The sequence below is a fragment of the Tympanuchus pallidicinctus genome, unplaced genomic scaffold (assembly GCF_026119805.1).
Source record: "Tympanuchus pallidicinctus isolate F22 unplaced genomic scaffold, pur_lepc_1.0 scaffold27, whole genome shotgun sequence".
NCBI lineage: Eukaryota > Metazoa > Chordata > Aves > Galliformes > Phasianidae > Tympanuchus > Tympanuchus pallidicinctus.
The window spans coordinates 1209266-1236964 of record NW_026294744.1 but is presented as its reverse complement, the minus strand read 5'-3'; the positions used below and the strand labels follow the sequence as shown (position 1 = coordinate 1236964).

At 39.7% G+C, this 27699-nt stretch overlaps 1 protein-coding gene across 9 annotated transcripts in view; it reads right to left on the bottom strand.

The window, feature by feature from the left end:
- Positions 1–4910: 4910 nt before the first annotated feature.
- CCND2 (cyclin D2) overlaps positions 4911–27699 on the bottom strand; it is a 39102-nt gene continuing 16313 nt past the window's right edge. For 2 of the 9 annotated variants that reach the window (XR_008208561.1, XR_008208563.1), the window contains 3 exons: positions 27043–27191; positions 25490–25582; positions 9482–9592 (listed from right to left, as the gene is read on the bottom strand). Coding sequence is in view for 6 of the 9 variants with exons in the window: in XM_052690559.1 (XP_052546519.1) it covers positions 9440–9592; positions 27043–27191 (302 nt within the window). In the remaining 3 variants the exon portion in view is untranslated. The other 7 variants (XM_052690558.1, XM_052690561.1, XM_052690559.1 and 4 more) reach the window with 6 other exon arrangements.

Below are 27699 nucleotides of genomic sequence, written 5' to 3'. Positions count from 1 at the left end.
TACTGTCATCTAGTGGCCCTCAGGAAATATGCACCCTCAGGTTTCACAGTTCAAGTCAGGTTCCCATTTCAGTTCTGTGTGTTACTTGTGTTATATATTTAATCTTTTGCTCTGGTGCTGCTAGCTATCAAGGATAATCACATCCAAATTTTACAGATTTCTGTTGCAAATTTCTGTTTTGTAAGGCCAAGTCTTAATAACTATACTTGGGAAAACACATAGTACTGTCAGGGCACTCCAGTACGTTGAATACTATGTGTAAGAAGCAAACCCAGAGAAACTGAAATAGGAATCTTTTCAGTGAGGCAAAGAGGTTGACCATGAGGAAGCTGGGAAAACAGAGGGAAACTACTGTTTGGGTGTGCAGGATAACAAGTACCACATTCATTGCTTATCCTCCAGCAGATTTTGTCCCATTCACAATTCTGCTCAGCTGCTGAAAAACCTAATAATCAGAAAGGGCAATCTTTTGCTCTTCAGGTAATCTCTGATTCCAGTCAGAAAAACTACAGATCTTGCTCTAAGAAGCATTAGCAAATACTCTGAGCAACTCTAATCCCAAACATGGTCAGATGACCTTTCTCCTTCACTGGTCTGTCCTAGTTCTTCAGTAGTTTTTGCATGTTACATTTAAAAAAAACTAAAATCACATCCCAGTTTATTTTTAGGGAAAAATCATTAGTAATAAAGAGCTATCAGCACATCATTTCCGTAGGAGTACAGACATTTAAGGATACATTTTCCCTTTTTTTTTTCTTATTTACTATACTGTGCATCAGCCTGATTCTGTAGTAGGCTGCAGCAGAACACAGAGCAGCTCCTCTTTGCCCTACATATTACATACATTACATAGCTCTTAGTGAGAAGTTTCCCAGCTTTTACTTATTTTAACATCTTAATAGTTCTTTGCTTAATGTATCTGCTACTAACTGCTACCTTTCCTTAGACACTCAGCTCTGGGCAGGCAGTAGCCACAGTGCACCTGAAGCCCATACTGAGCTGTAACCTGACATTCTTCCTGGCATGTGCCTATAGTAAGATCTCACCAGTTTTCACTATTTCCCCCTGGCCAGTAGTGACAGTAACATCACTTGCCCTTCACTCTGTAAAAATGTTGTGTACTTGTGCCCTTGCAGCTGCACATAGATGAAATGTAAATTCTCTCTGAAGATACTTTAAAATATATGATATTAAGAAACATTAAAATTTTCTGAGGTGGGGGGGGGGATTATTTCTTTTAGTATTTCAAGGAGGTGCAGAATAAGCATGGTACAGCCAGCTTTCTCCAAAAAATGTAAAGGGACCACCAAGATTTTTTTAGAAGAAACTTTCATCTAACTGGAAGAAATGTGCTGTGAAAGTATGAGAGCCTAGTCTGTTTCCCTTAGTGCTAATGGTCTGTCTGTGATGTGCAAAGTAGTACAGAGAAGGCTTTAATATAATGGTCTAAGTATTAAATGTGGAGGTTGGTGGCCCTGCATGTGGCAGGGGGGTTGGAGATTCATGATTCTTCTGGTTCCTTCCAACCCTGGCCATTCTGTGATTCTGTGATAATTTCTCTAGAAACTACTCTGTATTTATGGCTGCAAGTGACTGTAAACATGCAAACTATCAGCAAGTCAGATGCATAAACAAGACTATACTCTATCCTAACCTATGCATGTTCTATCTAGATTGTCATTGACAAAAGATGTAGTTCATAACTCTCAGAACTTAGATCCTAATGTTTTCTATTGAAAAAAATGACTTGGTGAGACTTACCAGAGATTCTAACTGCTTTCACAACAGTTTTGCATTTACTGATGTGACTGTTAATTTACAGTACAAGGCACAAATGAACTGAAGTTAGTGAGAAAATTATATACCTATTAAAATTCAACAGTGGAGCTCCCATAGCCTTTAGCAGGGATAGAATTTAGTTCTTCTAGTACTGGTTGCATTAGATTTGTAGAGTTTTTTACTTCTTTAGAGCAGCATAGAATGAAGAGTCATAACATAATTCAATACATTTAAAAATAATAATTGCAACAGAAGTGTTTGAAAAGACTTCTGAAACAAGCATGAAGGGTATCTTTGAAACATGAAGCTAAACTCTGCATTTAGAAAGACATTACATTTGCAGTCCCTTTAGAAAGATTTCTGAAAAAAATTTAACAATCTAATTCATATGCTGAGACTGGAAACACTGAGGAATTGCTTTTTTTTCCCCCGAAATCTCAATACTAAATCTTTCTTTCCTTTGCCTCCGTAATTTTCTTAAACACAAAAGTCAGTCTAGCATGTAGTTGTTTTAGAGCATGATTTTGCTATGTTGCTGCTCCTTAAAGTCTTCAGGCTGCCCTCATGTAACATTGAATCATAGAATGGCCTGGGTTGGAAGGACCAAAATGATCATCAAGTTTCAACCCCCCTGCCATGTGCAGGATTGCCAACCAGCAGACCAGGCTGCCCAGAGCCACATCCAGCCTGGCTTTGCGCCTCCAGGGATGGGGCAACCACAATCTCCTTGGGCAACCTGTTCCAGTGTGTCACCAACCTATGTGTGAAAAACTTCCTCCTAATATCTAACCTAAACATTCTGTCTAAGTTTATTTCCCCTTGTCCTATCACTATCTACCCTCCTAAACAGCCGTTCCCCCTCCTATTTATAAGCTCCTTCAAGCACTGGAAGGCCACAGTGAGGTCTCCCCAGAGCCTTCTCTTCTCCAAGCTAAACAATCCCAGTTCCCCCAACCTCTCCTCATAGGAGAGGTGCTCCAGCCCTCTGATCATCTTAGTGGCCCTCCGCTGGACCTGCTCCAAGAGCTCCACGTCCTTCCTGTACTGGGGGCCCCAGGCCTGGACGCAGTACTGCAGATGGGGCCTCACAAGAGCTGAGTAGAGGAGGACAATCACCTCCCTCTCCCTGCTGGCCACCCCTTTTTTAATGCAGACCAGAACACAGCTGGCCTTCTGGGATGCAAGCACACACTGCTGGCTCATGTCCAGCTTCTCATCCACCAGGATCCCCAAGTCCTTCTCTACAGGGCTGCTCTCAAGGAGATCTTCCCCAATTTGTATAAACACCTGGGATTGCCCTGAACAAAGTGCAGCATCCTGCGCTTGGCCTTACTGAACCTCATTAGGTTTTCATGGGCCCACTTCATGGACCCTCTGTATGGCTTCCCTTCCTTCCAATGTATCGACTGCACCTCTCAGCTTGGTGACACCCGCAGACTTGCTGAGGGTGCGCTTGATGCCATCATCTATGTCACTGATGAAGATGCTGAAGAGCACTGGTCCCAAGATCGACACCTGAGGGACATTGCTTGTGACTGGCCTCCACCCTGACATATAGGATCATCATGTAAGAAATTGTTTACTGATGGTAAGAAGACTGTGACACACACCAGGCATATAACGGAACTTAACCCTATCAGGTGTGGCTTCTTGGCATTCAGCCAGCTTTCTCTATAGAAAACAGGCTTTTGTCCAATTAATTTGAGTTTTAAATTCTGCACACTATATCCAGTAACTCATTTTCAACATGTTTATTTAAGCTACAACAGAAAATCTCTTTTCTGTTAAATCTGGATTTAGTAAAACTTCTTTAAAACACAAAACTGCAGAGCACATCACTGAAGCTTCAGTAGACTACTGAACAGTACAGAGGGAAAAGAATTGTATCTACAAGACCTGAAATTAGATCAGTGGGCATCTCTTGAGCTATAAATTACAAATGGAAGTTGAAAGATCAATCCTTACATATTTCAGTTGACTCATAGTTATGTCTATGAAATGCTGTAGGTTGCTGATTACGTTGAAGTGGTGACCAGAGGAAAACGATAACTCATTATGCTTTAAAAGCTTGATATTTGGTAACTGGTGAAATGAAAGGCTTAGAGTCACTTTCAGGAAATTTTCAGAAGACCTTGCCTGAATCCACAGCTCCAATTTTGCGTGATTTTTACTAGAAAAGTCTGTATCTCCTGACTTAGACATCATTATTTACATCATATTTCCCATCCCATCAATTATTTTTCTTCTACTTGTTCATGCATATTTTTTTAGTCCTATGTTTTTTCATTTTAGGAACATGTTCTCTTCCTCTAAGTACTTTTTATTCTCCTTTTTCAATATATTTTTTTTTCTTCATTTTCTTTCACTTCACTTGTCTATTTTTATCTGTAGTATTATTCAGTTTATGATGGTATTACTTTTTCTTCCATGCCAAAACAGTTTCATTCTTCAGTGCCTCTTTGCTATATCCAAGTGCATTCAAAAGCCTTAAATGCAGTAGAAAAGAGGCAGTGCCTTCTTACAGTGTTGCGAAGCAGGAGATACTGATTTCAAGCCACAAGCATCACGTGTGCATTTGCATGAAACACAGAACTGGGAGAGAGTTACTGTCCTGTCTCCTGATCACAGACTAAGCAAGAAGTCTGGATGCACAGAGGGTCATTTCTTCCCATTGGCTTCACCAGCTTCACCATAAAACCCTTTCCTTTCAATCACCATTTGCTCAAAGCTTATAGTAAGAAAAACTGCAGAATGTTACAGCTGACTTTTAAATACAACAGATAATTGGAGATTAAATAAAATTTAAATTGTTTGCAAAAATGTGCACTCACATGTACTTACAAGGACTTTTCTACCAGTTCATTTTCATTTCCAAGAAATATTTTAATCTAGAAGCTTATCATTTTTAGGACTTTGTTCTCCTTAAATCTCACTGGATCTTTTCACAGAAGAAACACATCAGAATTTGTCATTATCATTTATTAATGATAAATGATGTTCTAGAAGAAAACTTCTGTGACTGCAAAATTCAACAGTTCTCCTTTTATACATCTGGTAATGTGATCTATCTAGATAAAAAGCTGTAGAATCACATTGTCTTTTGCACACTGAATAAAAACAAGACACGCAAATTTAGGTCAAGGTGAGTTTATTGTCTATACAGCATACCTAGTTCCGCCAGAACACTTTTCTTAAAACCATCTTTAAACTAGTCAAAACAACAGATTATTAATAAAAAGGACAACACTGAACAGAAAAGACCTTTTAAAAGGTAATCAAGACTATACTGTATCAGAGTCTTATCCATCCAAAATAATCTCATATACTTTCTAAATACTTTTGTTTACGCTGATCATGTCTACTACCACACTTCCTAGCATTCCCTGACCATATAAACATCCATATCTCTTAAAGAACATATTGTGAGAGAATAGCTGACTTGATATTTCATCACACTCATTAAAGCAAAAAAAGAAAAAAGAGCTTGAGAACAGGAACTGTGCAACTGAGAGTGATTTCTGAGGTACATGAGAAAATACTAACGAACATAGTGGAAAAAATCCAGTGGCCATGTGGTTCACTGAGTATTTAAGAGACATGCACATAAATCACAGAAATAAATATCTAATATACTATTTTTCTTTTTTATGAGCATGTTGGTAATACAAATAAATTGATTATGAGGTGCTCCTACTGTACATTCATTGGAGGGAGAAGATCAAAATACCAACAACAAATAGCTGAGAGACAAATGCTTTACTCAGGCCAGTCATCTGGCACATCAGCAGTAGTTGGTTTTTTTTTTTAATTAACCCACAGGAAACTTTTATGATATCTGCAATTCAGAAAAAAAATCGTACATCTCATTTGCAATAGTAGTATTTTTTGTTAACATCTTCTAAAAGGGGCACTACAGAATATTTTTGTTATGAATGCTCCTGTGAAACTATTCATGTTCTTTACAAGTATGTCGCATTCTTATAAAGAATGCCACGCAGTGGATGATGCTCCCAACACTCACAGTGGTTGCATGAGCCCGCTCTGCGGTGGACAAGTCTCCGCTGCACAAGAGCCTGCAAGGTGCTGTTGCTTCCAAACCAAATCTTGTGCCTACTACTTGCCCCTGCAGCTGCAGTGAGGTGTGAGAGCCACAACACTTACAAATATTTCTAGTGAAATCTATGGAACCATGAATGTACAGTCCATGCATGGGCAGACACAGCAGACAGAAGCCTCAATGGGGAGCCATGTGGTGGACAAGGACACTGCAGAACATGGGGCCAGCCTTCATTCCCTGCATGCAAGTACACCTGTCAGGGCAAAAAAGCATGCGCCTCAGTCCACTGACTTGGCTGTGTTTCCACTACAACAGCCTACAACATCCTGATGGCACATTAAAGATAGAAGAAAACTTCATGTAATTCTCAAGAGCAGGGCAGTTCTCACAGCTATTTCTCCTGTCTATACTCAGCCATGCTGCATGGCAGAACTGAGAAGAGCAGAGCATGTAAGTGCAACGCTTACAGTGCTCTTATGCCCATGCTTTTTATGTGCAGCCGTGCTAAAAGGCAACATTTTGCCCACAGTCTGAATGCTTTTCCATTAAGCATTAGCACAAAAACTTGTGCATGCAAAAGCTACCAGAGAGTGATCTGATCTGTCAGGGAATATTACCTCATGCGTGTGCTGCATGTGGCTTTGGAGTCTTGCTAATCACAATGCTTCCAAAAATTAACTATCTTTCATTTAAGAGTGATGCAGTTGCTGAATTTTATGTGCTTTCAGTGTGAAAAGCCATTGTCAGAACAAAGCCATCCAGTTACCATTTTTCAGCAACACAGCTGTTTGAAACCTGCTCTTGCAGGCTGTGAGGTATTATGCCCATCCCTATAGCTGCTGTGGCCCTGAAGCCACTTGGGGGAAGAGCACTTGAGCCCTCAAGCCTCACTAAGAGCAGTTATTGTTGGCTCTTTACAAGATGGAGACTTCTGCACACAGAGCAGCAGTTTTGAGCACTATGGCTCAGGGCTCAGAGAGGATATGGAGAGTGCTGACACTCGACCACTGAGGCACAGTAGGCAGCTGGGCCAGCTTGTTCACATGGGCTGTGAGGCAGAGCTGGCCGTTCTGAACAGCAAGACTCCGAGTGTGGCCATGCTGGCCGCCATCCTGCTGCTAAGCTGTTAAGCCTGTGGGAGCCAGGCATTACTTGTGCTTGTGTGGGCACCTCAAGGGACTGGAGTGCCCAGAGGGAGACATGTAGCTACCACACACATCATCCACGCGTCCACGATTAGGGTCTGGAGGCACAAGAGGTGCTCCTGGATATGCCCTTGAACCAGTGCATTTTTTCCACTATGAAAGACCATAAGGGAGCCAATGCCCCTGCTTGCTGCAATTTTTCCCCAACACTGCTGGTGCAACTGTGTTCCACTGACCAAAGCACAGGCCCTAAGCAGCCACTTGCACCGATAGCTCTGCTGAGGCCTTCAGCAGGGAATAAGTAACTGTCATGTTGTGAGGTATTGTGAAAATGGGAACCATTTTTATCTTGTCCAGTAAACCTGAGGTAAGTATACCATCTTTGAAGGATGTGATCAGGAAGGAAAAGAAAAAGAAAGAAAAAAAGGAAGTAAAAATAAAAATAAATCATGAAACACGCTATTAGGAAAAAAAAACAAAACAACCCAACCTGTACAGGGCATTTCCAGTAAATCACAGAATTCATCATATCTCCACTTAACCATCTACTTCAGGATTTGAAATTTAAGCAGTAAAATAATATATTATAAAAACGTTTATAAAATAGCAGCACACTCAGTGAAACAATACAGCTAAGTACTGTTAATGTGAATAAGAATGAAACAAATCATAGCTTCTTAGCAGCGCACAAAAAAAAAAACAACACCCAAACAAATAACCAAAACTTTACTCCATCTTCTACCCTCATCTAGCCAAATGCAGCTGAGTCCATTCATATAATATTCTTCAAAGTAGCATGTTCTTTCTGGACTTTGTCTGAACATTGCAACCATTAACATTGCAACCAACAACTTCATTCTGTATATTTGCAAACTGTTAATACAATCGTGCAAAAAAAAAAAAATAAAAATTGCTCCAACTTCTTTGCCAACTAACTGCCTCTTCTTTACAGATGGAGCAGAAAAATAAATTCAAGTACACTGAATACACCTTTGTAATTAAAATCCAACTCTCAAACCTCAACGTTCACCACTTACATCTTTTGCACCAGCAAATTTTCTTTCATTGTCCATGGATAACATACTGGTGGTATTCAGATCCTTCTGTGACACTGAACAATACAAATCATGAGGCTTTTATCCGGAATGTCATGACGGGAATGTCACCTGAAGCAGGTGTTGGTATTTCCAGAAACACCACAACTAAAAAAAGTACACCAGATACTGGAGAATATTGACTATAAAAAGCTATATGCTTTGCTTTTGTGTCTTTTTTCTTTTCCTTTTTTTTTTTTTTTCCTTGGCAAAATTGTCATAAACCATTTCATTTAATCCCTTACGAACAATTTTCAAAGTGCTTTTTGAATGAAATGATTTATAATAATGTTCACTGTGGATCAGTAAAGTTACTGAAATGCTCAAAAAGCATGACGGGGCAGTGGAGGAAGCTGGGTAGATAGGTCTCACACCGAATCTCACCTTCTTTAACACAGTGAGTATACGTTAAAGAGGAAAATGGACACAGCATCATTTAATTATCTTTACACGAAGCTGGAGAGCTGCCAAAAGTTAACATGGATGTGAAACATTATCTCTGTAAAGGAACATAATGCTTTTTCACAGATGATCCACTGCATCTTGATATCCAAAGTTCGGAGGTGGTCTGATTAGCTGTCAAAATTATTTGTTACATTTCCCTCATTTACCGTGAGTACTCTATAACTTCAGCTTGGCCCACAGTTGGGTAGAAGGGATTGCCCTCATGCCAAAGATGCTGCTGTGTTTAGAATGAACCATTTCTGAAGGAGAAGTAGAAATAGTCATAGGGGAGAGGGGAATTTAAAGCAAAACAAAACAAAACAACACCTTCTTTTCTAGCTGGCAAAATAGAACATCTTTCTTGAGTAGCAGCTACCACAGACAGCAAGAGTAAACAAAACTAACATACAAAGATCCAACAAACACTTCTGACTACTAACAGAGGTGACAGATCAGCAAATCTCTTCTGCATTGAAAATGGTTCAGTTGCTTCAGGGACCTTTTCCCACATTGCCCTAGCCCTTCTTCTACTGCTTTGAAATCTAGTCAAGCCATAAAATTGCACACACAGTTCCTTTCTTAAATCTAAAAAAGGGGTGTATGCAGTAAGTTGTAATACACAGACAAGTATACTCTCTTCCCACAAATGCAGGCTTACATTTATCTAGCTATTGTATGCTTTTATAAGCATTTAATATCAATGATACATAATCAAATAACAATTACCAAATATACTGCGGGATTCCCTTCTGTAGAACATCATGGGCACCAAATGTTTTTTTCATTATTCAGTTTTTTTCACCTAAAAGAGCTTTACATACGCTCTATGTGGGAGTAGATGAAAAAAAACAATAAATCTAAGAATAGTAACAAAAATAAAAGGGGTGGGAGAACAAGCCTGACTTTCTGTGCTGATGTCCTCACAGGTTGATATCTCTCACATCTGTGGGAGTGCTGGCCTGGTCCAGTTCCTCAACGGTCTTAGAAGGATTGCTTTGTTGTTGCTGCCGGACTTGCCTAAGGTTGCTTATTAGCACCGACTCAATCTGTTCTTGACAAGCTTTAAGGCAGTCCTAGGAGATAAAAAGCAAATTGATCTGTGCGTTAGATATATATTTTCCATACTGAACTTGTAAAGTTTGAAGAGCAGGAAACGCGTATCTGCTGCAGCAGAAAATAACCTTGAATTCTCAGAGATTAGCACTATTTACAAACTCCCCTGGATTAAATCATGGGTGTCCAACCTTTTAGCTCGCATGGACCACACTCAGTGCACAGGAATTGTCTTGGGCTGTAAATAAAATATGTAATATAGTTATATAAAAGTAACAAAATGTCTTGTATTTTTTTTCACATTTTTTATTAAAACATCTGATGACCAGCACCCACCTAACAATACAACTGTTTGCTGACCAACAGCCCAATTATTAACACAGTGTCTCACCAGCTCCTGACCAACACCCAACCAATTCCCATGCAGCAGCTGCCCTCAGTCAACTCCACACAACTTTACAGCCTTCTGCATGGCTGTATGCACTAAACCCTTTCCTAATTCAAGCCAGCCATCCTGGCTTCACTCCATCCGCTGCCATGCCATAATGGTAGCAGCTCTTCCACCAAGCAGCCCAGCCCTGGGTACACTCCAGTCACTCAGGAACAACCAAAACATTGATGCTTTCTTAACACTGCCTCAGCTAAAACTGTGACATACACAAGTGTTCCGGATATTTCTTCTGCAATTAATGTGTTACCTTATTATTTTTCAAAATCACACAAAGCCAATTTTAATAATTAAATAATAAAACAACCACATCTGTTTAATAACAAAAAATGCATGTCCGTGGGAACTGTTGATCGTGGCCTGAACCTCTGATTGGCCACCTGAGGCAAGCAGTGAGTCAGCCACAGGAGCACAGGTAAAGGCAATTCACTTGTGGTACTGGAAGGGGTGGAGCCTGGCTCCACCTCTCTTAGATCCCATTTAAGTACCGACTATCACTGAGGAAGGATCTCTTTCTGGAGATTGCTCCTTGTGGAGTTTATTGTGAGCCTACAACATTGGTGAGCATTTTTCATTTATTGTCTTTCCACTGTGATAATCCTACTTAGCCTAACCTCTGTACGCTTACTGATTGTATAGCATGTCCTCACAGGCACACATGCATGTGTAGGTAATTTGAAATACTGTTATTGATAATTGCTGTATTTTACTTGTCAACTGGCACAAGCATATGTAATGTGTAATACACACAGGCTTCGATTCAACTGTGCACACTATGGTGGGTGTGAGAGGCAGAGTTGGCATTGCATTGCACTCTCCACAGCATTTTCATCTTCTACGCAGCCCATGGTAAAGCTGTGTGCAACTGACTCATAAAAAATATCTCTAAAATAATAACGTTATAAGTTTATGATCTTGTGGAGCTGCATTATTACTGTCTAGGTGCACAGGTTAAACACATCTAAGCTGTACAACACTAACTCTACATTCATTAGAATTTCCAGATCTTAACATTTTACCTGCCCTTGCTCATTTGTGTTGTCTTGAATAAGAACTCAAAGTGCTTCTCAGTGCTCCTGTAAAAAATGAGAAGTAAGGTATATCTGTACTTTCATATGCAAAGTTCAGTGATTTGAGCAGTTTTTCACTTAAAAAATACTGAGGTTTTTCTCCTGACATTACCAACTTGTGCTATACCAACAAAACACAGAGGCAAGTGAGTTTTGCACCAACTCAATTCACCACATAAAAGTGAAGGGTTTTGAGGTTCCCAAAAATGTGCAGTGCCCTGTCACTGTGTGGGTCATGTGTTTGGCACCTCAAGACAAAGGCAAAAGAAAGGTGTGAAAATTCAAGCAAGAAAGAAAGATCCAGAACAAAAGAAACATCAGAATTTGAACAGTACAGCTTCCAAATTGCACACCATGACACGGAGTGGCACAAGCTATTGACTCATACCGTTCTTGATTTTTCTTTTAAAAAGTCTTTATTGAAGAAGGAAGAACCAACTCTGAGTTAAGTCTCCAAACAAGAATCCCAAACTCTGAATAACACACTCAAACTTTAAACCCAGAAAAAATCATGCTGTTTCGTAGCTGGGCACTGTGGAGGGAGATAAAGCATTGTTCACAACAAGGGAACTAATTATACAGCCCCGAGTACGCCAGCAGCACTGTTCTCTGAGCACATTCCACAGAAGGGATTTCAGCAGCACTGGAGGAAGAGGTGTAGGGTACCCTCTCCACATCTTTACCTGCAAAATTGGAGTATTTTAACAGCACCAACAGTCACTGATCATTGTTTCAGAGAATGCTGAAGAAAAGACAGCTACGAAAAAAAGTTATGAGCCAAAAATGCATAACCAAACCTCTGAGACCACTATACTACAAATTATACAACATAACTTAGCAGAAAGAGCAGCATACAGTGTAGCAAAACAAATCTGGAAGCTCTGTATATTACACCTCCTGCAACCCTCACACAATATGAACAAATAAATAGGAAGGACTCATCGCACTTAAACCAAGACAGTGACAAAAAACAAGACTGTTAAAGTATTACCACACATTCCACGTCCTTGATAGTGTGTTGGATGGTCAAATAATGTGGTTACTGAAAAAAAAGAATGTGAGAAAAGGTAGATGAACTCTTAGTTATAGAAGAAACTAAGAAATAAAACTTGGGCCACAACTATATGAACACAGTGCCACTAGTGTGTAATGTGCTGGGACTGAGACACTGTCAATACTGGCACTGATCTCACACAGGCAGATCGCAGGCACTATGTCAACCCAGAAACAGAATACAGAATGCAAATGCAACTCTGGAGAGCAAGACTGACTAGAAACATCCACTTTCTCCATACAGTATCAAGTTATTCAGGTGAGTTTGAAATACTAATGTACACAGTTTGGCATCCTGGTCAGACTTGCAAAAACACACCAAATGCAAAGCATTTGTTCCGCTAATGGCATTTACATTTATGATGCATGCAGTTAGCTTTGCTGTGTCACAAACATCCATTTTTCTTGGGTACTAGTCAACAACTGCTAGCTGTAAAATCACGTCCTCTCTTTTTTGTGAAGCTGTCCTATAATGACCTCTATTTGAAGACTCATCTGCCAAAGAGAGAATGTGAAAAATGGCTTTCCGAATTAGCCCAGGAAAAATGGGTTGATGGGATGCTGGCTGTATCGAAGACAAAAATATTCAGCGATGTGGATCACACCAACTAAAGCCAACAACTAGAAACAGGTGTTTTGAATCTGAGCATCTGGGATACCTCCATGTAATCAGAACCCACAAGTTTGTTCCTTCAGGAAAAATAATTATAGCGAGTAACACCATGGTGAAACAGAGCATAATGAGTCTAAAAACCTCTGCTATCACAGTACATGCACGTAGACAGACCAAGCCTTCCCTGTGTTCCATTTGTCTTGAAAGCAGGCAACTGTGGGACTGCTTATGAAAAATCTGACTAGTGGTCAAGTTCACTGTTTTGCAGGCATACTCTATCTACCCCAATAAAGCTCCACAATAAACAATACTTCTACTAACAACTTTTCCTAAGTTTCGGTCACTGGAGCTAAACTTCTCCATGCTTCATTCTTTGCCTCAGGCTGATAATTTTATTAAAGGTGAGAAACCATAACAAAAGAGATGTTGTTTCTGAGATGAAGGAAAGCAGGTAATTTTACTAAAATTAGCCATCCTTTAACAAAAATTTTCAATCATGGTGTGTTTTTAGCTCCATCACTTCCCTATGCTCAGAGTAGCTTATGGAAGGCTTGGTGCTCACCTCTTGTAGCATGAAACAATGAAGCAGATACTTGTGAGCACACCTGTAACAGTTGTTGCCTCCTCAGTCTAGAGGACATCAAAGCCAAACAGGAGCCCAGATGTTGGACAGCAGGAGTCTGGCAACACAGTCTCAAAAATCTTGCTACTCTAATACAGGTGTTAGCAAGTTTCATGAACTTCATTCAGAAACCTGAAGACTGAAAAGATCTGTGCTTTGGAGGAAGGCAAAAGTTATTACTCTCCTATTCTGAAGAGAGCATTTTGCAGGTAATCCACAGGGATGCAATGAATTCCCTACAAGCACCTTGTATTTCCAACCTCTGGAATTATCCAGATTATAGTAAAAATCCACCATATCACTGACAAAGGATCAGAATACAATGTAACATGATGCCAAAGCTGGGAAGTTGGAACAAGGAGAGTTTATTTAAAATTGTCCGGTCAGCAATGAACACTGAATTCAGGCGTCTCGTTGTAGGTTGATCTCACAGAGCACAGCAGTTGCTCTTGCTTGTGCTAGTCATCATCTAAGCACTGGAAGTACTCCTGCATTAGCTGTGTTCCAGAGATCACCCTCTTTGTATTTGTCTCTGGGTCATGCCCTGATTTATGTCACACCTGTACCTCATCCCAGTGCTCAGATACGATGCTCTTGGAAGATCAGAGGTACTGCACATGCACAATAACTGCACTGCCACAGCCAATCACAACCAGTGTCACTGTCACCCAGTGGATAACTGTGGAGCCGAGAATCATAGAGAATCCAAAATGTCAAATTAATTCAGAGATGTGGAGATTCTCAGTATATGACAACTAAGGAAATGACAACTCATTAAAAAAGCAGTACCCAGTAATGTTAAAAAATGCTGATGTCAGTGTGCCTGCTCTTCACTATACTGGCAGTCACCTGATCACTGCCTCCCTTGCTCTGCAGCCAGGATACCAGTTTGTCCCAGTGCCAGCCCTGGGCTGCATGCCCACATGAGTTTCCGCTGCACATTGCCTCTGCTCCTCACCAATGCCAGCTGCCCTTCCCAGCATTCCATGTTGCAAAACTCCTCACATGGCAACCATGTCAGCAGAAGGTTAATAAAAAAAAAAAAAAAAACATAGTTATCAAACACACACTTTAAGAATTTGCTTAATTAGATAAAAATGGGATTGAGGAAGGGATGCCTAACATCCAACATTCCAGAGCTTACCCCCAGAAGGGAGGGGACTGGGCTGCCTGTCTCTGCTTGCACTCACATTTATGTGTGGCTCTTACAGAAGGCAGAGAAGGGAAGCTTTAAGGGAAGTTTGCTCAGAGCAAGCAGGAAGTCTCAGCAGTGTGAAGACAAGTTGAATGTCTTTGAAGATGCAATAAAATGTTAGCACAGTGAACTCTGTGATACGATACAAGACCAACAAGCAAGATTTTAGCATGGCTCACTTTCTCTCAGAAGGTAAGGAGAAAGATGTGCCAGCAGCTACAAAAAAGTGAAAAGAGGAGGAAGCCTATCTAGTTTTTTTTTAAGGTAAGAGCATGTACTTTTATTTAATCAGGTAAATGTTTTTCATAGGTGGGTCTTGCTCTTGCCTATTGGGAGCTCAGTGATTTCCTAGCATTGGAATCATTTTTTTAATGATGGGAACTGGATAAATTCCTTGGCCTTTTTTCAAAGTACTTTACTGCCAAAAGCGACTGAAAATTCAGATGAAGAAAATCCCCTGCTGCTTGGGTGGGTTTCAAGTCCATCGTAAGCATTTACCTGTTTGTTCAAATCATTTTTCAGGAGCACAGAGCTGAGGAAGCTATGCTGACAAACAGCAGACTACGTGGCTGAAACAGCCATTTACTCAAAGAAAACACTTCTTGCTTGTAGGAACAGATGCTGACATTTCCTGAACAGATTCTGAGAAAATGCCTGAGACCTAATCAGTATTTTGAGAGCAGATTTCAAACCTGTCTGCATTTAAGTCAATGGTCAAACTGAGCAGGATCAGATCTATAAAAAGAAGAAAGAGCAGAGCCACCCATTTGCAGATTTCTACAACAAACTATACTACCAATGTTCTCACCCATTTGTAGATTTCTACAACAAACTATACTACTATACTACCAATGTTCTTTTTGCATAAGAATCTCTTCTTCTAAAGCAGAGTGATGTGAAATTTCAAAGTAACATGTCCTTCTGAATTTTACTTTATTTTTTTACAAGCAGCTATAGACTACTGAACTTAATGAGGCAACTTCCTTACAGCCAGGCTTGGGGAAGAAAGGGTGGTGACATATGGAACACAAGGCCTGAGCACTTGGAGCCAATACTCTGTTTCCAAATATTCTTACATGTTATCATTTACACTGAAATTATAAAAATTTGTTAAAAGTATTTATTTAGTGCTTTATTTAATTTATTAAGAGGCTGAAGTCTCTTAGTACTTTCATACAGAAATGGGTCATGCTGTACTTAAAACCAATAAAGCTGTCCAGACTGGAATTGTCACAGTTTGCATGAATTTTACCTTACATAGATATCCACAAGCCACCAATACATTTACTGTCACGAGTTAGCTCTGATAGGTTGGAAAAGACCTTAAAGATCATTGAGTCGAACCACACAGGTATTCAGATTGCAAGACGGCTTTTCACAGATCACGCTATCTGCATGACAACAGGTGAAACCTGGCAAAACATAGAATGGTATGGATACCATAGAGCAACATGCTTTGTACAAGATGAGATACTAATTAAACACGTCAGCGGCTCTTCTAATAAAATGGAAGTTGGCAGACAAAGTTCAGACCTCGTCAATATGACACATGATAAAAATGCTAGAATTCTTACACGATAAATCCTAAAACCACCTTTGCTGTGCCATAATCCGCAACTAACTTTAAGAATTATGATATATACCAGCTGGATGGTAGCGTTACATGCAATAGAAGAAATAATGAACTTACGGTACCTAATCAGCCCAATGACCATAATGAGTGTAACACGAAGTGATGTATTTTGTAGATGGGGTTACCACTCCAGTTTGTCTCACTGGAAGCATCAAGACAAATTTAAGTGATACAATACAAACAAAGAAGGAAAAAGCAATCAGGGTAAACAATCTGGCTTTTCCCTGAGACGGTGGTATTAACCCCTACAAGTTTCATCCATGGTTTTGCTGAACAGATAAATATTTTACTAGTAGACTTTCATTTTGCAAGCTCTAGACAGTACTGACAAGAACAAACTAAAACTTTAAACATCATATAAAATAAGAAATATAAATGAATTACACTATTTTCAGCAGGTGTTCTTTGAAAGAGCAGTAAAATGTACTGAAGTAAGGGCTACAGATTTTGCCATACAGGGAATAGGCCATTCCTTCAGAATATATGTAATTCCTTTTGTTTTTTGTGTCACATGGACCAACTTCCTCATTCTTCTTTATGGTCCAGTAGATTTAATCATGAAAATAGTTCATGTACTTTCCACTCCATAGTTTTATTTTAACTTTAGCATATGCAGAACTGAAAAGCCAATTAACTTTATTGTTTCTTCTTTTTTTTCCCATTTGATTATGTTTTGGGAGAGTTCTTCATTCCTGGACAGTTTTACTAGAACTGAAAAGCAGTTGAAGGAATATAAATGTTTTTCTGTGTTCTATGATGAGCAACTTCGTAGCTATAACAGAAATGTTGATAGTAAAAATGATTGGTAGGCGCAATCACCAGTAAAATGGAAGAATCTAGTTATTCCTATCAACAATAATTGAGAATTTCCATTTCCATGCATGACAATCTTTAAAGAAAGCAAACAGACTAGTAAAGATCACACAGAATATCATATACAACTCATTTTCTTGAGCTTTTCAACATACTAATATATGACCTAAACTGTCCCCTAGCTTTGAAACTAATGTTTGTAATGCCACAATGGTTGCAATTTGCCATCATGTGAGGAATCCCACTCAACTCAATCCAACCAACAGACTTTTGCTTTGCACTGGTAGTCACTAAATTTTCAGACCTAACTGCTCCAAATTCTAGAACTACCTCATCACAACTCATACAATCTGTTCACGTATTTTCTCTAGCTTTATTGAAATAAACAGATGCAAAGCATAAAGCATCTTCTCCATCTTGCAAGACCATGGCCAGTCTGATTAAAAAAAAAAAAAAAAAAAAAGAAAGCAGGAAGCAGAAGGCAAGGGGGCTTGATAGGTATGAAAAGTCACATAACACCCAGTTCTGCCAGGCATCTAGCCACCAGAGTCAGCAACCATCAGTGCTTTTCTCAGACTTGATGCTCACTGTCTCCAGCAGGCAGGAAGGTTTGCCTTGCAGAAGTAAGCTCTTGTGATGAACTTGGATCTGGTCTTCTCCACAGTGGCTCAGGACATAGTACTTAGTGTGTCACAATTTTCCAATTTCCCTTTTGCATCACAGTTTCTGCTTTACTTTGGCAAGCCTCCCAATATTTTAATTATTTTATCAATAATTAAATTTAGGAAAACACTTGGGGGCACAGAAACTGGTTTGAACCTCACAGCCAGCCTGCTTTTGCACATCCAGAATGGCATTCACTTAGAAATACCACTGTTCAGAGAAAACACATTATAGCAGCATTTAAGAAATAAACTAGACTGCAACACTACTGTTTACCAAAATTCCACACTAATTCTGTTAAATTTAAATACTGGATAACCTTTAACATATCTTAGCTCTACCACGAAGTGTAAGATTAAGGCGGGCACCAGCAGAATCTCAATAAGCAGCACTGATTGACCAATAAGAAACCACAAAGCTGTATCTCAGAACCCTACCAGGGAAGTATGGACATCCAGCTGTCAAAAGCGTAGCCTGGCTACTCCAGTGAAAACACAACTGCAGTTGGCAGGGTTCAGCAGGCCTGTCATTGCTACTACTGTCCTAGGCCAATGGCAAAGGAGATTAAATCCTTTGTAATGACAAGTATGAGGGCAAACGCTCAAGTCATGGAGCAGATCATTTCTCAAGGATTTTCTAAACCCAAAAACTGCAGACCTTCACAACCAACAGCAGATGAACAACAGTAGGACTGTTTATTGTTTAATTATTTAATGTGCATAAAATATGCACACAGGTGACTAAAAAAACACGTAGCCAGTATTTCTTTACACTCCCGCATTCCCTAACAAGATTTAGAAGCCTGGATCTAAACCCTGGATGCTTTGCCACGTGCTGAAATTCCCAATGTTTAGAACCCTACAAAATTTTTCTGGCTTCGTGGTATTAAAGCACAGTCGACTTTCCACATACAGGTTAACAACTTCACAAATAATTGTTAACATTCCTGATGTCTGCTTTAAATATCTCCTCCTTAAAACTAATTGTACAAAGGAAAAAAGGACTTTCTTAGGTGCAAGACTTGATAGGATAAATGGAGAAGCCCAAGATACTTTAAATGACAATACTGTTCAGCTGTTGTGTAATCCTTGCTTGGATAACTTGAGAAAACAGCAGTGAAACATGCACTGAAGAGCTGGAATTTACAGTAATTCTAGCGAGGAATGTATCATCTATACTCCCATACATATCTATCCTACATATCTATACAGAAGAGGGCTGGATTCCTCTGCTTCATTGTTGACATAAACAGGGGCTCCTTCTCCAACCAAGCCTTTCATTTGCAAAACACCGATCATCAGCACACCACCATACTTCCAAACATCCTGAAAAGCAGCTGTGGGAATATTATGCCCATTTACTGCATTTATTCTATCTCACTGCTCTCACATTTACTGGATGCAATTTAAAACCAGAAATATTTACCCTGCTAAACGCGACTATTTCTGCTACTGTGACAAATAGCATCAATTACAGATAAGCCTGACTGATTTCCATCTGGAAAAAAAAAAAAAAAATTTACTGTTCCAAACATTTCAAAGAGATTATGTAATATGACTAGTATGAAGTATCTGAAAGTTGGCACATTTTTCTTGGAAATTTTTCAGCTTTTCTAGCACTTTGAGCAGTATATTTTGTAGATTTGGTTGGACTCTTTGCTTGAACAGTCAGTTTGTTGGTTTCCTGTTGCTCACGTGGGTACTTCTCATAGCAACAGGGAAGAACTGGAAAAAGTGACAGTAAAGCCAAAACACTATCAGGGTGATCCAGGGGGCAGATGCCATGCTTTAATTTACATTCCCCCCTGCTTAATGCAGCTTGAGATTTCAAGTTGCTGATTTCTCTCCATCAAGTATACAAATATCTGAAACTGCTAGACAAAAGCTGTGAATTTATGTTACCCTGCTTTACTAAATGCTGTGATTGCTTATCAAAATACTGGATTTTCTGAAATAACCTATTTGTCTGCCTTACACCAAGCCGCTTCATGGCAGAGGACGCCTGGAGGGGAGCTCTGCTGGCTGCTATCAGCATCCCTTGTCAACTCAAGCAGGTCGCACATCTGCAGCAGCAAGGGTCAGGGCAAGGCTCCAACCAGATGACTGCAGTCTATCACCAGTCCCTGAGCTCTGACAGCTATGTTTGTGATGTGGAGCTCATTACTTGGGGGCCTCACTTCCTCTGTGCGCTGGCTGGCTCTCACAGCACTGCACTCTCCTCTGCATTTATGAATGGATTTGACGGAACTCGGCTATTAGCCTACAGTGTAACTGCATCACCCCATTGTTACTACACACGCACAGCACTCACTGGGGAACAAAAAGCTGAATGAACCTGAGCAGCTGCCAACTCAGGCAAAGACAACTTAGGAAACTATCTCATTCTTCCTTTCTTTGGAGGCTATTTCGTCTGTTGTTTCCTCGCATACAAAATGTGGTCTGCAACAAATAAAGCTGGATGAGATACAACAAGTCCTGATACTTGGTTCCAAAACCACAGGCTCTGAACACTGCAAACAGGAGAATAAATGGTGTATGTGCCTTAGGGACAATGTTCAAATGCTGCCTGTTCAAGGACAGTTTTCCATGATTTTATACTGCAGCTCAACAGGAAACAAATTCTTGAATGTGATGGTACTAAATACCATTTTTGTACAGCAATTTGCAAGGATCTTTTTGAAGGGACTGTTCAGACCTCAGGAAAAAAAAAAAATCCCAGCACTATCATATATAGTGCATTTAAATGCAGATATTTTAAATGCCATTTATTTTGGACCCCATTTTCAAAACAGCTTGAATCCACATTTTCAGCAGTTCACAAATAGTTGTTTTTTGACACAACATTAAGAAAAGTTTGGTTTCTTTTGCATCCTACCACAGGCCCTCAAGTATGTCTTGGATTTACAAATACTCTCAGAACACACCAGTCCCATGTAGGAATAGACTTGAAAGAGACTTGTGGACTTGTATGCAGGCACATATGGTCTGCCTGAAAATCCTTACATGCCTAATTTGCATAAATTTTAGCCTCTAGAATTCTTCTCTAAGGTGCTTTGTAACAGAGAAGACCTTCATTTATCTAGCACTGCAGTAGTTTCTTAAGCTCGTCAGTCCTCTATACTTCTCCTCCATTAGGAGATCTGGGGAACAAGAGAACATACAGACAGTTTTCCAGACTCGAGGGAAATGCAAGCAATAACTGGGTCAAATATGTTTGACAAGCACATGATTTATACGAATGATCCCAGGCACAAAGAAAGAGGCAACTTCCAGACAAATGGCTAGTAAGCTGACATGCTAAACTGATGGCAACTCTTCTGGGAAGCGAAGAGAGAGACTCAACCAAGGCAGATGTGTGACAAAGCAGAATACTGAACTCAAGCTCTCAAGACGCCAGGCTTACCCCTTACCCATTCACAGTTATCCGTCCTCACATCCCATAGTTTTACACCACAGGAATACTTGTATCCTCTTCCGAAGCATCTGGCTCCACTGGGGACAGGATACTGCGCACACTGGAGTCCTTGTCTGAGATGCTATGAAAATTCTTGACTTGCCAAGCTGTTTATTTTTCCACTGCAATGATCCACCAAGTGATGCACAGGGAGCTCATGCATTTCCTGTAAGAAGCCTGTTAACTATTTGCCTACCAGCCTCTTGATTCCTCTTCAAGAAATTGCAAAGGAAGTGTTCCCATTTTGGCAGCAAAACAGCTTGGACTGTGTCATCCCTATCTTGCAAAAACTGCGTAAAGCTGTGCTAGACTAGCTCTTATCGACTCTTTAGAACAATAATTATCAGAAAAGGCCCACTCAAATATACCCAGTAGAGCATATTTTTGCTACCCATAAGGCTGTTGAGTGTCCTGAAGTTTCTCCAAGAGTTGCTCTCTGAGTATTATTTTGGTAGATGGAAGGAATAATTAAAGGTTTGCATGGGGTAGTCGTCACTGCCTTTTTAAGACTGTGATTCAACCTTCACCAAATAGCCAAGGACAGCTATTTATCAAAAACCACTGTTATCATTACAATGATACTGACAAGATGCCTTGTACCATTTCAGCTAAAGTCCAGAGCACTGCTTTGGACTGATACACAGAAAAACAACATCAGTGTGTTTTTGAAGGAAACACTCATGCTAGCTGTTTGCCCATCCAGCAACAGAGTTCTAAATTAAATGGTGTTCATTAATAACATCTTTTTGGTCTAATTCTTAATGAAACACCCAACACATTACAGCATTTAATGCCAAACTCCACTCAGCCACACCAGTGTCTGCCTAAAATAACTCCACCGATCTCAGCTTTTCGGTTCATGCTACTGTTTTGTTTCCTAGAAAACAGCACCCTCAACTATCTTCAAGAAATAGTAGAAGTTCAGAAAGTCTCTGCAGTTTAGTTACAACAGGATGTCATTATCATTCTCCTTTTTCATATGCTTGAAAATTTAAAGCTCAATTTTTTCATGCTTTAACTCAGACAGTGTCATTTTTTTTGAAAGCTCATTAAAATGTTCCAGTTTCCAAGCTAAGCAATCTCTCCACCTCCTTCATGCAGCGATAGGGTTTTAAAACACTTCTTTGCTCCTGAGTATCTCAAAAACAGTTTCAAATACCAGTAGCATGCAGTGTGGCCAGTTCAGAAGGTGTCTTTACATTCCTCATAGTGCCTGGGTAGCATATCAGGAAAACTTATTTTATTTACAAGTTGAGGCCAACTGCAAAATGTCAAAACTCCCCAGCACTTCCCACATGCAGCAGAACCCTGCAGCTCTCTACTGCAAGTTGTACAGGTCAGGAAGGACTCTCTTCCAGCTGCCCACAGGTTTCTGCAGGCTATCAAGAGGCAGGAAGGGACAAGAGCATTTCCCTCTGCAGAACTGTGAACTCTATAAGTTCACCTTGCTTTTTTCACACTGTGATGCTCTTGCAGCCTCCAAGCTCTAAATTCTTGGTATTCCCCAACCTCCCTTTATTAAACAACATTATTCACACAGCAATGATGAATTTATTGTGTCACTGCAAGAACAACTTCCAAGCATCAGAAATTAGGAAATCAGAGAACTGAAGCTTTTCACTCCATTTTAATTAAGACCCAGCATAAAGTATATTACAATAGTCTTTACTCTTCATTAACAAAGCCTTGAGCTAACTTTTACACAATCCAACCAGTACATTTTTCTCAACGATATATTTTACAGATAACGCTGATGTTACCACCTATCATTTAGAGTGCCTGATAACTCTGAGACCCTGTTTTCAGCTGCTTTTCCCTGTCTCCCAAACTTTAACAGGTGAGATGATTTTTCAGTCCTGGCTCCTAATTCCAAAACACAAGTCATGGGGAACAAATCTACCAAGTTATTTCTGCCATTTCTAAATATCTGGCTAATGAAAAATATACTATTCTGCAGAAGTTAACAATTATGGCTCCTTTCAGCTGATCTGAGACTTTGAATCTTGCAGGAGACAGATCGAACTACAGCCAGCTCTCCAAAAATGAGCATCTTCCAAACTTGGCCACATGTGAATATCTTGAAAAATTACAGCATATCTAAGTTCTTTAAACGTTTAAATGTTTGAGCAGCAAAATTATCTAGAAATCCCCTTTGTACCAGGGTTGCTCTCACTTCAGTAAGAAGCTTTTTAGTAGTCCGTGCTGCTGTGGGCTATGATCAGATGCAAAGAGAAGAAAGCTTTTCTCAGTGCCAACAGATTCTTGGAGAGGATGTGACTAGTAACATTCTAAGAATTCTTTGATATTTGGGAAGAGTGATTTTTTTTTTTTTTTTTTTTTAATTTTTTTTTTTTTTTTTTTTTTTTCCTTCAAGGACATTTAAGCTCAGCCAAATTTGGGAAGATTTTCACTGGGACAGAGCAAAAAGCACATTTTTGACCAAAACATCAATAAAATTTCAAAGAAAAGGCATGATAAGTTTTTCAACAAGAAAAATTATATCTTTTTTTTCTAACCATTCAGGAGATCCTAGGCTGTTCCGACAGGTATTTTCCTTCAAACTGAATTGATCAGGTTAAAACATTCAGAATGAGAAACAGTTGTACAACCTGCACGGTACTGCAAAAAGGCCTTACATTAAGAAGCACTGGGACACCTGAGAAAGCTTCCAGTATCTCCTATAAGAAATAACATGAGCTTAAATACATAAACATCAAATGAACAGAATCCAAAAACGCTCCTAAAAGAGCAAAAAAATAAAAGCCATATATTCCTTCTCTGACATGATCTTGCACGATATGCCTGCAGCATTCTCTGAAAGTCAATTAACAAGGGTTCTGTTAGATGTAGAAGAAAGAAAATCCAAAGAGAAAGGCACCCTATTGTGACTTCTCATTTGTCCCTAAAAGCCTTCAAAAACAACCCTGATATGCAAACAGAGCATGGGAAGAGCCAGGTTCTGCAACAGCTGGGATCCTCATTCAAGTACAGTCTCGAAGGTGGAACAGCAACGCACCTGACAGTAACCAGAAAAAAAACACAAAAGGAGGTAGAGTAGGTAAACCTGTGATTTTATCGCCTGTGGCTTTAATCGCCACCAAAACAAGCAACTACGTAAGCAAACAGCTGTGTCCAGCCTTGCTTGAGTATATAAATGTTATCCAAAAAGAGTCCCATGCAGCATGAACTGCAATAGCCTAGTCTAAATGTGAGTAAGGAGCAGATTGCCACAGCAAAGACAGAAAGCAATGGTCAGATGCTGACAAGGTAAGGATAGGAAATGCCCTTCCCCCTACTGTGGAGGAATCCAGGTAAATACAAGTGTTTTGCAAGATTCCAGTTATGTAGCCCGTGTGCCCCTTATGTTGAGCCCGCTTACCCTCACCTAAAACTTGAGTATGATCAGCAGCATGTTGTCTCTGAAAGCCAGACTTGTCCACAATGAAGATGAGCTAGGAAAAAGATCCATGTGACTGCATAGGGAAACTGAAGACTATCCTAAACAACTCCCTGACATCTCCAGAAAGACAGAACTCAATGGTTGATCAAAACCTACTAAATACAACAGAGAGAAACACGACAGGACTACCCTAGCATCTCCCCTCTGACAAGTGAAAATAGTTTCAGACATTTATCTGGAGTGCACGGGTATGGAACATGGTCTAGTGATGGAAAAATTGCATCTTTAAAGTTCTCTGACTCAGACAACACTGTATTCTTAGAAGCCAAGCAACTCCCCATCATCAACTTCAAAACAAGAACAGATGGTCTTTCCCTCATATTTAAATTAGATGAGTCCCAGGATGGGGTTTGAAACACAAGGACATAAATGGTTGTGGGGCATACATCAGTAAAAATGAGCATGAAAACAAGAAGCAGTCAAGGAGTCCATTTCACCTTGCTTTTCCATGTAACAAGCAAAATCAGGATAGTTCCAATCTTTCCAAAACTCCATAACATTCATACTACTGGTAGTTCCACAAGCTCTCAATGGATAGCAGCAACAGTTTTCCTTATTATTAGGATATCCACGACTATTACCAAAAGCAGCACTCATATTAACAAGTCTCAAGTCTTTTATAAATCTTAGTCTTCCTTTATCCAATTTTCTCATGTCCACTCACATCTGTTAACTTGATATCTAGAGTCTAGAGTCCTTCCTGACATTTGATGGATGCTGCATCCAAAACTTACCACATTGCATCCAATCAAACACCCAAGTAGAAAATTTCAGTCAGCCAATAACTGCCAATTTTAATAACTGATAATTCTTGTTTTCTAAATATATTAAGTAAACTTTATAGATTTTCTTGCTCTAAACGGAACAACCATACAAATGAGTGCTATGCATTACTTGCATAGGGCCATGAAGTCTGAACTGTTATATAGGATTCTTCTTGCGTGCTTCTGCTGTTTACTGCAATGTACCACCACTGTTCCTCCATGTCTATAAAAATGGCACAAAAAGGCAAATCACCTATGTGAAACTTTCACTTGAAATGAGTGTATATTTAATTTCAAAAGCTACATGATTTACATTACAAGCATTCAGAATTGGTAATGTTTCTTTTCCTTTGCAAAATTCACTTCCAACCAAAAGAAACGGGAAGACCTAGAAATGCACTTTGAAATTAGACTCAGTTCACCTAAAGAAAGAAAAAAAACTGAAATTCTTCCCTTTCAGTTAAACTGGAATATTTTAGCCCAAATTTAGAACGTTAAAGTTTAGCCCAAATTTAGAACGTTTAGAACGTTTTTAAAAAAAAAAAAAAAAAAAAAAAAAAAACAAAAAAAACCAAAAAACACCACCAATTTTCTCTTCACAACGTTATTACAAATCTAATAATCGCACAGAATATCTACTCCACAAGCTGTTAGAGGATTTATGTTGAACACAGGTTAAGGATAAAGGGTTAAGGACACATTGGTAACTGATAATTTTATGGTAAGTATTTTATTTGTGGCCTGCCTTCCATTAGGTCCCACTCGTTTTCTTTCAGGTGTACTTCAACATGGCAAAACTTGTCAGGTTATCAACAGATTAAACTCATGTTTTCCACAGATCAAGGAACATGGATTTGCAGTAGCACAGACTCTACCTTCCATGGCCCACTACCAACGTAGCAATGCAACTGGAGAGTTACCACTCCTAGTAAAGGTGATCTGAGCATTCCCTTTTAGTCCTCCCAGCTCAGTCTATCATGCAGACCTGCCTGGTCTGCATTTTTCGTATGTACTCACTAAATCACTTTTCAGGCACTACTGAATCAATATCAGATCCACCTCCCTATTGACAAAAGGACTTCCTGACAATCTGAAGCATTAATTTCTTAAAATGAGTGCTTACAATGAGGTTAGCGACAGAAATCCAGACAGCTTGGGTCATACCCATCTCCTGCTATGCTGGCGCTGGAGGATTAGCTCAGTATTCTCCTCCTTTATGCCAAAGATTTTTGGAAGGTATCCCAGTGAGGGTCAGAACAGCAGTTTCAAGACTGGGAGCGCAGGCCTGCTGTTCCTGTGCACATACTAGTTTACCTTAAGCTATAGGGAGATGCTGTCTGCTATTCTACATCAGAGCCCTAGGGCACTAAAGGTGACTGCTCCCCTATAACAAGCCTCAGCATCAGTCACGGTGGATGGAGTAGGCCCAAGTACAAGATGAGGCAAAGCAGGCTCTACTCACAAAGCTGCTGAACAGAACATGATGATGAGGAGTGATTCCCATGAGGTCAAGGAGCTCTGGACATCCAGAGGTCTTCCAACAAGGTGTCCACTTGCAGTAGAACTCCCCCCCCTCCCCTTCACTCCATTGGGCTCTCAGGATTAGGCCAAGTTTGATGGACAGCTCAGTTTTTCCACAGGGTTCTCAGAAGTGAAACAAGAACAGGAATCCATGACACTCACCACATCTGTGCTTGTAATCTTGGCCAGAAAGTCTGTTAGGCTGTCACCAGAGAGCGATCTGTCCCCATCATCAAGCTGAAGGCCACAGATGGCTGCTCCCACACTTCCAGTTGCTATCATTGATGGTGGGTACATGGCAAAGTTAAAATCTGTAAGAACAGATCTGGGAATTAGTCCAAGCCCAGACCAGAAAAGCTGCAGAACAGAGGCATCAACATAAAAGCCACACCCAAGAGTAAAAACGTAGAAAAACTCCTGGGTCTGACTGAGCTCATTAGTCACACTACTCATCACAAGTAGTCAAAGGAGATGAAACAGATCTGCAAATTAAGATGGAAATGTAGTTTAGTCTTTTATTCTCATTGATGCATAAAGAAAATCTGGAAAATTTTCAACAGACTTAGTAAAAAAAAAAAAAAAAAAGGAAAGAAGAGAAAGGCTTTCTGTAATCAACATCAGAAATTTGGATCTTAGTCACATTAGAGCTCCATGTATAAATAGAAAACTAACTGGAATAAGGTTTCAAAAAACAATGAACTAAGATTTTAAATCACATCAAATTTAAAGACTTGATTAACTCAAGCATTTAAAGAGCTGTTTGGGAAAGAGATTTTAATTAACAATTCATCTTTACTACTCTATGTTCAGTACCTTTGC